The sequence below is a fragment of the Kogia breviceps genome, chromosome 2 (assembly GCF_026419965.1).
Source record: "Kogia breviceps isolate mKogBre1 chromosome 2, mKogBre1 haplotype 1, whole genome shotgun sequence".
Classification (NCBI taxonomy): domain Eukaryota; kingdom Metazoa; phylum Chordata; class Mammalia; order Artiodactyla; family Physeteridae; genus Kogia; species Kogia breviceps.
This window is the reverse complement of record NC_081311.1, coordinates 17,844,796-17,858,542: the sequence shown is the minus strand read 5'-3', so window position 1 is coordinate 17,858,542 and position 13,747 is coordinate 17,844,796. Positions and strand designations below refer to the sequence as shown.

General features: G+C 43.2%; 1 protein-coding gene across 5 annotated transcripts in view; it reads left to right on the top strand.

Annotated features, from left to right (window-relative positions):
- Nucleotides 1-13,747, top strand: part of ACSL5 (acyl-CoA synthetase long chain family member 5) — a 52,626-nt gene that overhangs the window by 28,523 nt on the left and 10,356 nt on the right. For all 5 annotated transcript variants that reach the window (XM_067024676.1, XM_067024677.1, XM_059052079.2 and 2 more), the window contains 14 exons: nt 196-260; nt 380-481; nt 2,080-2,179; nt 3,494-3,672; nt 4,449-4,481; nt 4,570-4,621; nt 5,425-5,498; nt 5,823-5,900; nt 6,999-7,133; nt 8,240-8,374; nt 8,892-8,987; nt 11,940-12,012; nt 12,295-12,383; nt 12,892-13,008. In XM_067024676.1, the coding sequence (XP_066880777.1) occupies nt 196-260; nt 380-481; nt 2,080-2,179; nt 3,494-3,672; nt 4,449-4,481; nt 4,570-4,621; nt 5,425-5,498; nt 5,823-5,900; nt 6,999-7,133; nt 8,240-8,374; nt 8,892-8,987; nt 11,940-12,012; nt 12,295-12,383; nt 12,892-13,008 (1,328 nt within the window). The remainder of the gene's footprint in view (nt 1-195; nt 261-379; nt 482-2,079; nt 2,180-3,493; nt 3,673-4,448; nt 4,482-4,569; nt 4,622-5,424; nt 5,499-5,822; nt 5,901-6,998; nt 7,134-8,239; nt 8,375-8,891; nt 8,988-11,939; nt 12,013-12,294; nt 12,384-12,891; nt 13,009-13,747) is intronic.

Genomic DNA, 13,747 nt, shown 5'->3' with positions numbered 1-13,747 from the left:
GTGTAGTTTGCAAGGCTCCCTCTGCCTTTGATAACTGAGTACTTACTACGTTTGAATTTCCTTGGCATATAAGAGAAGCTCGCATCTTTACTGGATTTATCCTTTGTGTCTTGTTTCTTCCTAACCTCCTTTAACCTTCTCTGGTCCAAAGAATTTGCAACTGGAGCTGATTTTCATTTAATGTTGTGTTTTTAGACAATGGGCCTTGCTTGGGATATAGAAAACCAAACCAGCCCTACAGATGGCTGTCCTACCAACAGGTAAGTCAGGCCCATGATTTTGGATAAATTATTTTGCTTGTGTGGTATCTTGAGCTAATATGATCTCTTTTGGGTCTTGACTGCTTTTTTTTCTCTCTCTTTACCTCTCTCACTTGTAGGTGTCTGATCGAGCAGAGTACCTGGGCTCCTATCTCTTGCATAAAGGATATAAGCCATCACAAGAACACTTTGTTGGCATCTTTGCTCAGAATAGGCCAGAGGTAACCATGTTGAAATTAACTCAAGGAAATGAGTCAGGGCTACGTCTAAAGACTTTAAACCCTACCCCAAATCCAGCGCTCTGACACTTGCTGATGACTTATCAAAGCTGTTTAAGGACCTCAGATTCTTTAAATATTGTTCCACTTAAAAGTTACAGTGCAGGACCTCTTTAATCCTGGTTGAATGTCTAGTGCTATTTGCTAGGTGACTGGACTTCTCTTACATGTCTCCCACTGTGTGTCATTTTAAGTCAGTCTGTTGTATGAAGAAAATAAGGAAGCTATGAAGGACTGGCAGGTAGGAGCTTGAGGATGATGTGGAAAGGGGTGAGTTTGTACTAGAATTGGAACTTGCACATTGTACGTGAACTAGCAACCAAGGAATCCATTGCTACTGAGACCAGCTGTAGCCATCTTTCCACAGTGAGTTGGACTTTAGACATTAAGCTGATTGGAATTAAGCTTATCTTCAAGTTCAAGTTAAGTCATTAGACCCAATATCCTCAGAGAAAGCCTTTGTATGTTTCAGAAGAGTTGGGTGACATGTGCTCACCCAAGCCAGTTGCTTAACTAAAAATCCAAGAGGGCCCTGGCTGCACTTTTAGGTGCATCTACATACTTCATCTTCATTACACCCAGCCTCAGTAAGAAGAGATATCCTTGACGCTAGTTCAGGAACTTAACACCAAACCTAGTATCTTAATCTACTAGGGCTTCCATAACAAAATACCACAGACTGATGACTTAAACAACAGAAATTAATTTTCTCACAGTCCTGGAGCTTGGAAGTTCAAGATCAAGGTGTCAGCAGGTTTGGTTTCTCCTGAGGCCTCTCTTCTTGGCTTGCAGATGGCTGCCTTCTTGCTGTGTCCTTTTCTCTGCCATCCCCTGTGTTTCTTTTCTTATAAGGACAACAGTTATACTGGATCAGGGCCCCATCCTTATGACCTCATTTAACCTTAGTTACCTCCTTAAAGGAGCTATCTACAAAAACAATTGCAATGGGGTTAGGGCTTCAAGATGAATTTTAGGGGGAACACAATTCAGTTCATAAGGCCTAGACTGACATTCAAGGTCCACCATTAGCAGATTCTGGCCCACCTTTCCAATTAATTTCCTGTCACTTTTTATGCTTTCTGATGTGTACTTAGTGACGTCATGTGGTCCTATCTTTGTTCATTCACTTCCTTCTTCCTTGAATACCTTCTCTGCCTCCATCTCCATAACCAAATCTTACCTGTCCTTCAAAGTCCTGCCCAATTTCCATCACTTTTCCCAAAGCAGTCCCAGATAGCCTACCCCACCCCCGAGTGTGACTCTACCTCAAGACTCTCTAATGCTTTCCATAACACTTACGGATAGAACTTATTACACTCTCCCTTTGTTTTATAGTTGTCTCTGCACCTATCCTATCTTCTTTATTTAATTATATTTTATAGCATCAGCAGTGGCAGTCCCTAGGGCATCACATAAAAGGTGATTTTTTTTTTTTTTTAACACAGAGCCACCAAATACGCACTTGTTGACTAAATGACTGAATTAGTACATTTCCTTTTCAAAGCATAAGCTATTCCTTATTTGAACTTCTCTCCATACAGTGGGTCATCTCTGAGTTTGCTTGTTACACGTACTCCATGGTAGCTGTCCCCCTGTATGACACCTTGGGAGAAGACGCCGTCATATACATTGTCAACAAGGGTAAAACTTTGCTATTACGGTTTTTTTAACATCTTTATTGGAGTGTAATTGCTTTACAATGGTGTGTTAGTTTCTGCTGTGTAACAAAGTGAATTAGCTATATGTATACATATATCTCCTCCCTCTTGTGTCTCCCTCCCACCCTCCCTATCCCACCCCTCTAGGTGGTCACAAAGCACCGAGCTGACCTCCCTGTGCTATGCGGCTGCTTCCCACTAGCTATCTATTTTACATTTGGTAGTGTATATATGTCAATGCTACTCTCTCACTTCATCCCAGCTTATCCTTCCCCCTCCCCATGTCTTCAAGTCCATTCTCTACGTCTGCGTCTTTATTCCTGTTGCTATTACATTTTAACTTGATTCTTTCTTGATGCTGAGTAATTCCTCATTATCTGCTTTTGTTAGCAGACTTAGAATGCTGTGACCAGAAAAATGCTCAAGTCTCTCTTGTCCTATAGTACCTATGATATAATTTACAGGGAAGTTACAAAAAGCCCATGAGGCAGGGATATAATCAGATAGAAGTTTCAATGAAATGCTTCAAGGTAGTGTAGTATGACAATATAGTTTAGCAATAAGACTATTTTTGCTGGCCACTCTGGATGAAAGGCCACAGAGTTAGTGAATAACTTTTTAATTGACTGTATCACTATGGAACTACTAGTTTAATTTCCTATTCTTATAAATCGAAGTCAGTATAGCTCACCAGCATGTACCAATGTCCATGCTGAATCTGTGGACCAAAGTACCACTGTTAGAGAAACAAGTTCGAGTTCAATGGGCAAATAAGACATATACTAGATGTTACTTTCTGTCCCAGAACTAGTAGATTAAGTGAGTAGATCCATTTGAACTATAGACATAATCAGAAGGTTTCTCTTTGTGTACACAAGTATCAAAGCAAATGCTAACATTAAAACCCATCAATGCTTGTCTGCTAAAATCCCACTTGCCTCCTCCTCTCCCTTCCAATCCCTTCTCCCTCTCCCCTAGGTAAAACACATTGGCAAGACCACATCTACATGATTCATACACGTTGTCTGTGTTCTTAAGCAGAAGGAACTTTGTGGCTCCTCTAGAAACTAGAAACTGTTGAGCACATGCAAGGAAATTAAGTGCTTCTGTTTCAATTAAGCTTATTTATTATCAGTGTAATGTTTCAGATTTTATACATTATAAATCTGATTTACAGACATAATCTCCTTTGGGGACCCAGTAGCTTTGAAATTTTCAAGAATCTCTTCCTCTTTGCAAGAAAATCGGGTACACAGCAAAGCAGGAGGGTAACCCCCAGCCCTATTTCTGCTTTCAGCTGATATCGCCATGGTGATCTGTGATACGCCCCAAAAGGCATTGGTCCTGATTAGGAATGTGGAAAAAGGCCTCACGCCGGGCCTGAAATTGATCATCCTCATGGATCCCTTTGAGGACGACCTGAAGAAGAGAGGGGAGAAATGTGGAGTTGAGATCTTATCCCTGTTTGATGCTGAGGTATGGGTCTGAAGGTCAGCTTACAGCTGGAAGGCTGGTCTGATGCTGTGGGCAACGTGAAGGACTTCTACAAAAGGGAGCAATCTGTTGTTCTCCGGGGTGGAAGGAGAAGAGTAAATTACACTCATGCTGTGAAGCTTTGGGATCATTTCCCCAAGACAACTCAGAAACCATGCCAGTGGGTGAGGAAAGTCTGTGGCCAGTGTGCACAGACTTCCAAGTAGAGGATTTATAAATGCAGAGGCTAAGTGGTAGTTAAAGATATGGTCCTGGAGCCAGGCTTCCTAGGTTCATGTTCCAGCTCCACATCCATTAGTTAGGTGACCTTGGGCCAGTTTCTCCACATCTTCCTTTCCCCCTCTGTAAAATGAGGATGAAATAGTTCTTACCTCACAGAGGAGTTGTAAAGAGTTATATGAGAGAATATAAAGTGCTCAGGACAGTAATATAAAGTGTAGTAAGCCTTGAAATGTTAACTGTTCATTTTATTCAAAATGATTTAGCAATGGTCCTAGAAGACTGAACCATAGGAGTCTGATGGGAAGTTTGGACATTTGGGATCTGCCTTCTTGAGTTGATATTCTAGAGAAAACTTATACTCTACCCCAAGGCTTCCATTGTACCTGAATGTTGCCTTCTGGGCCTGATCCAGGTTGGAATTTTGGTTGTATTCCCATAGAGGTGTTCTCAAGCAAAAGGGAAAGGGGGGGCTGTATTTGCCCTAAGTCTTCCCAACTCAACTAATGTCTTTCTTTCTTGGTTTCCTGTTCATGCAGAATTTAGGCAAAGAGAACTTCAAAAAACCCATGGTAAGTTTTCTTCTGCCCAGATTTGAGTCTGTCCATATTCAACGTTCAGAGCTCACCGTAGACTAAGCCCTTGTGCTTTCCCCTCCAGCCTCCTGCACCAGAAGATCTGAGCATCATTTGCTTCACGAGTGGGACCACAGGTCAGTGCCCAGGAAGTTGCCCCAGAGGCCCCTGGACAGCCAAAAACATGGCTTGAGCCACTGACCACTAGGAGGCTTGTAAAAATACCCTACAATGAGCCCTATCCATAGGGGCTTATAATCTAAGATTTCTGAGTACAGATGCCTGCCTAGAAAAACCTATGCATAAGCAAATAAATTTCACTGAACACAGTGGGAGGTGTTTACATGCTATGGAACTCAGGGCTCTTAAAGGTGGCATCAGAAAGTCAACTTTCTCCCCCAGCCCAGACTCTCTCAAGTTGACGTCACTGGAGTGGTTTCAGTCAATCAGGATAGCCCAGTGGTAGTTCTACACAGATCACTCCATGTCCCCTTTCTCCCCTGTATGTAGTTACCTAGCTATTAGAACTCAGTAAGTTTTAATGTGATCCACGATGATCTAGAAGTTATATCCATTCCACTGTGCCCAGTTTATAAAGTGATGGCTGGGTAATGTTGTTAGATCTGAAGTCTTCAACATGAGAACAGCACGGGGAGGGGGGCAGGTTACTTGGGATTTTCTTTTTGACTGCGTTGCTGTCTGTGCCTGTGGCTATGCCCTGTGTGGTAGCACATGGCTAATGCCGCTGTCAGAAGTAGAATCTGTGGAGGCATCCATTATTCATAAGCAGAGTCATACACTGTTCATTAAAAAAAAACACAGTGACAGGAGAAGCTCTTGGCTCCCTGGAACAGAACCAATCGAATGTAGCTTCTCATTTCAATGCCAAAGGCTACCTATTAGCCATTTAACAGATCTTTCCACCTCTTGTTTCCTACAGGTGACCCCAAAGGAGCCATGTTAACCCATGAAAATATCGTTTCAAATGCTGCTGCTTTTCTCAAATGTGTGGAGGTCAGTGGTCAATTGAAAAGGAGGCCCTCATTAAAATGGGAATCTGTCATAAGATTTTAAAGTTAGAGGCGGCAGAGGGGGAAGAAACAGGTTGAAGGCCTGAGTGTGGACAAATACTGGTGCATCTTTGTCTAGAGTCTTGCTCTTTTAGGGTCACTGCAGATCTCTGCACTCAGTGCAGTTAGGGCACCCCTTAGAGTTGCACAGTGCACACCTGTACAACTGTATGCAGCGGTCCTAGAAAGAAGAAGTGTTTAAATCTTCTTTGGAAGAGAAAGTTGGCATTAATCCAATGTTGTCTCCTTTCCATTTCCTGATCTGTAGTATACTTTTGAGCCCAGTTCTGAGGACGTGACCATATCCTACCTCCCCTTGGCTCATATGTTTGAGAGGGTTGTACAGGTAAGGATCCTATATTCCTAGCAGGTATGTGAAAAGAGGGTCCTGACTTGCTAGTCCCATGTTTATTCCAAAGGCAGCTCTGCAACATTTACAGTCCTTTCTCTAATGTGAAGGACATGGGCAGGGAGTTGGCATGGCTGAGTTCTAATCTTGGCATCACCCCTAACCTGCTGCAGAGCCTTCCTCTGTTGAGTCTGTGTGTCCCCCACGGAGCAAATGCCTCCTCCTGCCTTCACACAGGGCGCCTGCAAGTCCAGGGAGCTCATAGCCGGGAGCTTACTATCTACCCTCAATTCTGAGCAGGGATACGAGGCATTGTTTTTTCTTTTTCCTTTTATTTGGGTTAGAATTTTCGAAAAGACCTAGGGTTAGAGAAAAGGAGTTCCCCACAGAGGGGCGGAGAAGGAGCCTTTGATCCAGGTAAGGTGTCCAGAGTGTTTAAGGTGGAGCTGTTGAGGACTGCGCGGCAACTGCGGGACAGCTGGCCTTCTGTGAGTGGACGCCAAGCTTTTAGGCTACTCTGAGGCCGATTTGAGAACCGAAAGCAAAAACACAGGTGTTATTAGGGTTGGAAAATCCTCTCTGATCCCTGCTTAAATACCTCTTCAACCAGCTTATCTGTTGATGCATGAAATGCCAAAATGGAAGATTCAGTTCCTTGGGCTAAAGTGTTGATATCTGATCAGTAAAATATCAATTCTAAAAGCATATTTTTTCACATTTTACCATGTCTGAAACTGAGATGGTCTTACAATCGTAGGCGTGTTCTAGTTTGAGTGGCAGTGTTTTTTCTTAGTGCTACATAACGAATGGTCTCTTACAAAGGATGATGCCTTAGACCCTCACCCAGAGCTGTGGGCAGAGTAGGGCTGGGCCTTCAGTCTCACAATCTGTCTTACCTGTCCCGCCATCTCAGCAGAAGTGAGTTTCCATCTTGCCTAAGGCGTAGGGTCTCAGAGTTCTGGGTACATGAAACTTCAGGGCTCGGGCGTCCTGTCCAGAGAAAAGTGCCCATGGACACCCTCCATTCTGTTCCATACAGACCCCACCCAAAGTGGTCCTCTGGCTCTGAGCTCTGCTCTTTGGTTTTGTTTTTAGGCTGTTGTGTACTCTTGTGGAGCCAGAGTTGGATTCTTCCAAGGAGATATTCGGCTGCTGCCTGATGACATGAAGACCCTGAAGCCCACAGTCTTTCCCGCCGTTCCCCGACTCCTTAACAGGGTCTATGATAAGGTGCTAACCTTGCTTCTGTTGCGCTGGCCCTGAGCTGCCGGAGCTGTCTGGGGCTTAGGCCTGACTAAAGCTCTTAGGAACTCTATGTTACTAAGAAACGTGCTCCACTTCTACCCCCAACCCCTACCAGCATCCACTTATAGCCACACTTACAAGTGCAGCCATGAAAAACCATAACAGATGAAACTCCCTTTCCTCTGGATGAGATTACGTGGATGTGATCTGGAGAAAGAGATTAATTCAGAGAGTTGGGGAGCCCCTCAAAATTCAGCTGACTTACTGGTAAATTGTTACTCTGATTTCATAACACCTCCTTGGTTTAGTGTGCTTCTTGCTGAGGTGCCAGGCCCCACGGTAAATATTTCATATGCGTTCCATCATTTAATTTCTACAAAAGCCCAGAAAATCATCCCAACACTTATGATCCCTAACTTACAGATGAGGAGACTGAACCTTGGAGGTTAAATAACTTGTCCAGGGTCAGATCTAATAAGGAGTCGGGCCAGAATCCCACTGTCACGTAGCAGTTTTAGCTGTCATTGATCACTGCTCTGTTTTTCATTAAGGTTGGCAAAATGGTGATTTTTCTAATCCAAGCATTTCTCTTGCCTTCATTAGCTGAGATTCTTCCATAAAGGCATGAAAATTATTTGATTTTTTCCTTTATCAGTCTTCAAAATAATGAACTGGTACCCCAGCGATCTTCAAAAATGGCCAGTGGGATGTGTTCTTTGTAATGTTATGATACTACATACATACATACGATACTGAATCAAAAGTCCTAACAGTGGTACCCATTCAGCTGTTTAATCCTTACTCCCAGGTAACTTTACTGTAGGTAGATGTTGACTACCTTTTGAGGACATGCTATCTGAGTTGTCAAGGTTGTTTGCTAAGGACAAGGAATTTGGAGGAGCTGGAGCTCTGTGTGTATGTACTAAGTTCACTTCTTTCTTAGTGTGAGCTCATCATTATTCAGCACACCAGTGCACGAATAAGAGCCTCTTTCTTATGAAGCTAGGAGGCACTATCTCTTGCTCACTGCTGAATGGCCTTGGGGAGTATCTCCAATAGGTTTCCAACTAAGAGGAGCTGTCACTCTGCAGGTACAAAATGAAGCCAAGACACCCTTGAAGAAGTTCTTGTTGAACTTGGCTGTTGCCAGTAAATTCAGTGAAGTGAAAAAGGGTATCATCAGACGCAACAGTTTCTGGGACAAGCTCATCTTTGCAAAGATCCAGGTACGTTGGGTAGATTATGGATGGAGCCAGGTAAGTATCTGGGCTGCCCACTGACTCAGCACACTTTGCTTTTCCTTTGATGGTCAAGCATCTCTTTAACTGGCGAGCCTTTTGCACTTTCTGTGTTCACTCACCTTTTGAGATCTCTCTTGGATAACTTTGCCACTAAAGGGATTTGGTCAAAAAGCAGAAAGTTGATTTTTCTTAGGTTCTAGCACTCCCATTCTCTTAGGTGGTCTTTTGAGGTTGTAGGTAATTTGAAGGGCCCAAGAATACAAATTATCTGAGGAAAAAAAAAATTGCAGGTCTGGCCCCAGCTATGGATGGTGGTGACAATAACAGCTAACATTTTAAGTTCTTTTCTACAATGCTGGACCCTATTCTAAGTGCTTTGTAAATTAACGAGTTTAATTCTCATGACAACACCAGGTAGGTATGCTGTTCTACCCATTTTGCAACACAGGAAACTGAAGCAAAGGGAATAGTCTTCAGCAGGTCTTTTGTGTCTATTAAACAGGAAAGCCTGGGTGGGAAGGTTCGTTTCATGGTCACCGGAGCTGCCCCCATCTCCTCTCCCGTCTTGACGTTCCTTCGGGCAGCAATGGGATGTCCGGTAAGCCCAGCACCTTTTTTTGGATGATAGCTTATTTCACTTTTGCACAAATAAAGCTCACTGTTTAAATAAAAATGAAAACACAAACGAAAAGTACCATAGAGAAAGTCAGCCAAAAATCTCAAAATCAAGAGAAAATATCCTTCCAGTCGCCTCTGAATGCACCTGTGTACAGAAACCTTTACACAAATGGCATCAGTATTAACAAAATTTTTCCATTTGCAGCAACATGAATGGACTTGGAGGGCATTATGCTAAGTGAAATAAATCAGACAGAGAAACACAAATACTGTGTGATATCACTTACATGTGGAATCTGAAAAAATACAACAAACTAGTCAATATAACAAAAAAAAGAAGCAGACTCATAGATATAGAGAACAAACTAATGGTTACCAGTGGGGAGAGGGGGAGGGGCAATATAGGAGTAGGGGAATAAGAGGTACAAGGATATATTGTACAACACGGGGAAGATATCCAATATTTTATAATAACTATAAATGGAGTATAACCTTTTTAAAAAACAGCATCAGTGTTCTAAAATACTTATTAAACAGTGCCCCATTAACATTGCTCCTTGTCAAATAAACATCATTTTAATGGTTTTTTTTTTGGGGGGGGGGGGTTGGTGGTACACGGGCCTCTCATTGTTGTGGCTTCTCCCGTTGCGGAGCACAGGCTCCGGATGCGCAGGCTCAGCGGCCATGGCTCACGGGCCCAGCTGCTCCGCGGCATGTGGGATCTTCCCGGACCGGGGCACGAACCCGTGTCCCCTGCATCGGCAGGCGGAGTCTCAACCACTGCGCCACCGGGGAAGACCCATTTTAATGGTTTTGTAATAGTTTATTGAACATACCCAAATAAGTAGTCTCCTATTGATGGACACTAGAGTTGTTTACCACTTTTTTTTGGTCATCATAATCAAGTGATAAGGATACTTGTGTATATTTATGCAATTATCAATTTAGGATAAATCCTTACGAGTGGGGATTATTGGGTCAAAGTATATGGGTTTTCTACATGTTAATGTAGATTATCACACTTCCCTTCAGAAAGGTCTTGTCTTTTTTATGCATTAATGCAAATAATGCACAAGTCCTGATATCCCCATATTCTTACTAGTGCTTTTTCAGTCATTTAAATCTTAGCCAACAAGATACATGAAAAATCTTATTGCAACTTTGTTTCTTTTATTAGCACTAAACATCTTTTCTACTGCCTAGGGGCACTTACTATTTCTTTCATGAATTACTCAATTACTTCCTTATAGAAAACTAAGCAAAGGATAATTTGGTTCTCTTTCACCTTGCTTCCTAGGAGTTCTTCGTATGGTCATAAAATCAATCTTCGTTGTGTTAGAAATATTTTTCCTAGTCTCACCTTTTTGCACTGTGTATTGCTATATAAAAGTTTCAAATGTGTATGTAGTCAGTCACCGTTTCAATGTGGCTTTATAATTGTTTAGAGGGCCTCCTAACGCTCAATATTGCATAAAACTGTTTTCGTCCAGATTATCTGGTAGCCTTACGGTTTTACTTTTACCCAAGTAAGTCTCTGCTCCACCTGGAATTTAGTAAATGGGCTTGAGTACAGATATAGTCTCATATTTTTTTTCCACAAATGGCTAAGTAGATCATTCATTCGGCCAACATGCACAACATGAATGAAACAACGGCCTAAAAGAGAAAAACAAATACTGTATGCTAACACATGTATATATAATCTAAAAAAAAAAAAAAAGGGTTCTGATGAACCTAGGGAAAGGACAGGAATAAAGATGCAGACGTAGAGAAAGGATCTGAGGACACGGGGAGGGGGAAGGGTAAGCTGGGACGAAGTGAGAGAGTGGCATTGACATATATACACTACCAAATGTAAAATAGATAGCTAGTGGGAAGCAGCTGCATAACACAGGGAGATCAGCTCGGTGCTGTGTGACCACCTAGAGGGGTGGGATAGGGAGGGTGGGAGGGAGATGCAAGAGGGAGAGGATATGGGGATATATGTATACATATAGCTGATTCACTTTGTTATACAGCAGAAACTAACACGCCATTGTAAAGCAATTATACTCCAGTAAAGATGTTAAAAAAAAAAAAAAAAGGTTCTGAATTGATGCCAAGGTCAGAGTTCCTCTGGTCTTTCAAACTAGCATCCTCTTGGCCAGTCTTAATACCTTCCTTTCCCTCAGCTCCTAAAACCAATCCATCAGAAGGTCCTATTGCCACACCCCTTCCAGAAATGCCTTCCTCTCTTTCTCCACCAGCTCTGCCTCTGACAGGCCATAGCCCCACTGCAGTCCATGCACTTATGTCCCCACATCCCCTCTCCAGTCAAGATTATCCTTTATACCAGGAGCGGGCAAACTGCAGCACAGGCCAAATCTGGCCCGTTGCCTGTATTTATAAGTAAAATTTCAGTGGAACACATCCATACCCACTTATTTACATATCGTCTACTGCTGCTTTGGTGCTACATTGGCAGAGTTAAGTCGCTGAAATAGAGACCAAGTGGCTCACAAAATCAAAAATATTCACTGTCTGGTTCTATACACAAAAAGTTTGCCAACCTCTGTACCGTACCATAGCTATTTCCCTTAAACAATGCTACTCACTTTCTTCAGCTCCTTCAGTAGCACCCCATTGCCTTGCTGCGTCTGACTGCCATTGGGTTGCCCACCACTCAACGAATAACTCGCTTTTTCCCATCAGCCTGAAACGCCACATTTCCCAAAGTATGTTTCCATACTTTGGTCTATTTCTGGACCCTTTTGGGTTTTGAGTGAATCCACAGTTGTAAAGATTTAGCAGCTCAGGCATAAATTCAAGGTATTAAGACACTAAGTGTCCTCCAACTCTCAGAGACCTTGCTTTCCTCATGTCTTGCCATAGGGCATGGCCGGCTCCTGCTTTATCTTGAGTAAGCCTCAAAGCCCTTCTTTGGTTTGCGCAGGTATTTGAAGCTTATGGTCAAACGGAATGCACTGCTGGCTGTACAATGACATCACCTGGGGATTGGAAATCAGGTAGGTTCTTTGTCAACTGGGGCAGGAGGTTCAGTGGTTGGGAGAAGGAGTTCTGGATGAACTAGGACGTAGGTGTTTAGATAACCTCAGTGCTGTCGATGAATGTGGCAAATGCCAAACCTAAGCTTTGGTCCAGGGCTTCCTATCTTGGCTCTCCAGCACTGGTGCCAGATGACTTTTCAGTTTCATTCTTTTAGAGTCAATCCAGAAATATCTCTGAAATATGGCTGGAATTATCACCATTTCACAGTATCCTGGCTGATTGACTATGGTGTGTTTTAGGCCACGTTGGAGTCCCAATTGCTTGCAATCATGTGAAGCTGGAAGATGTGGCCGATATGAACTACTTTGCAGTGAACAATGAAGGACAGGTGGGTAGGCTGTGCCGGGCAGTCATTTTCAGACAATCATAGTGGGGATGTTTGCATCAGAAAAAGCACACAATTGTGAGCAGGTTTGTGTTTGATTCTGTTGAGAATTTTAGCAAGGAATTCAGTGTCTCTGAGCCTAACTTTCCAGTCCCCACAATGGGGATTAAAACCTGGTGCTCGGGCTTCCCTGGTGGCGCAGTGGTTGGGAGTCCGCCTGCCGATGCAGGGGACACGGGTTCGTGCCCCGGTCCGGGAGGATCCCGCGTGCCGTGGAGCGGCTGGGCCCGTGAGCCATGGCCGCTGAGCCTGCGCATCCGGAGCCTGTGCTCCGCAAAGGGAGAGGCCACAACAGTGAGAGGCCCACCTACCACAAAAAAAAAAAAAAAAAAAAAAACCTGGTGCTCTTCATACATGAGTGGAAAGCATCAGATGCTTCAAGGTGGTAGGAAAGTAGGTGTTTTGTAGCAGCCTTTGCTATTGTCACCACCTTGTACCATCTTATGTGCAGATCTGCATCAAGGGCACCAATGTTTTCAAGGGATACCTGAAGGACCCTGAGAAGACAGAGGAAGCCCTGGACAAGGATGGCTGGCTTCACACAGGAGACATTGGTCGCTGGCTCCCGGTGGGTGTTGCTTCAAAACTTCTGGGAGTCCCTACAGAGGAAAATTAGGTGACTCTTCCAAAGATGAAGTGTAGTAGTCTATTTTGTTGTTGTTGGTGTGATTTTCACTTTTATTGAGGAAGAAATTGTGATAACTCCATGGGCCTATAGTGTCTGCCTTTTATGAGTTTCAAAGGGATGTTTCTTTCCACTTATATAGAGAGACATATCAAAACAAGGATGCAGGATTTCTAAACGAGGTATATGCAGAGGCTAGTGTTTGCCCCTTGGTGACCTTTACAGCCTCTCTTGGTGGAAGACACTGAGGCGTTTTAAAAGCATAGCTTGCTAACAGTCGGCAGTAAGTAGTCTCTGTCAACCCCCGCTGTTTTCCTAAGAGAGGAAATTAAGGCAAGATAATGATGGAGCCTTAAACCCCTGTGGAGGATTCCAAGAGCTTTCCTCTCTGGAAGGTTTTTGTCTACTACGTGCTGGGGGAGCAGGAATGTAACCAGATTTAAAACTCCCTTCTTCTTCAATATTCTCAAGATTTAAGTGATATTCAAGGAATGTTTGACAACAGATCTCTAAGAACACTGGTCCTAATGATGTATTTCATAGATTTGGGTCTAGTGGTATTTTGCTAACAGATCTGTTTCTGTATAACGAGAGTTCTCAGTTCTAATAAGCCTACAATGTAGGCAACAGATGTGTCTTCCCACTGGAGTTGTAAAGGGCTGAGCCTTATTACTCACTTTCA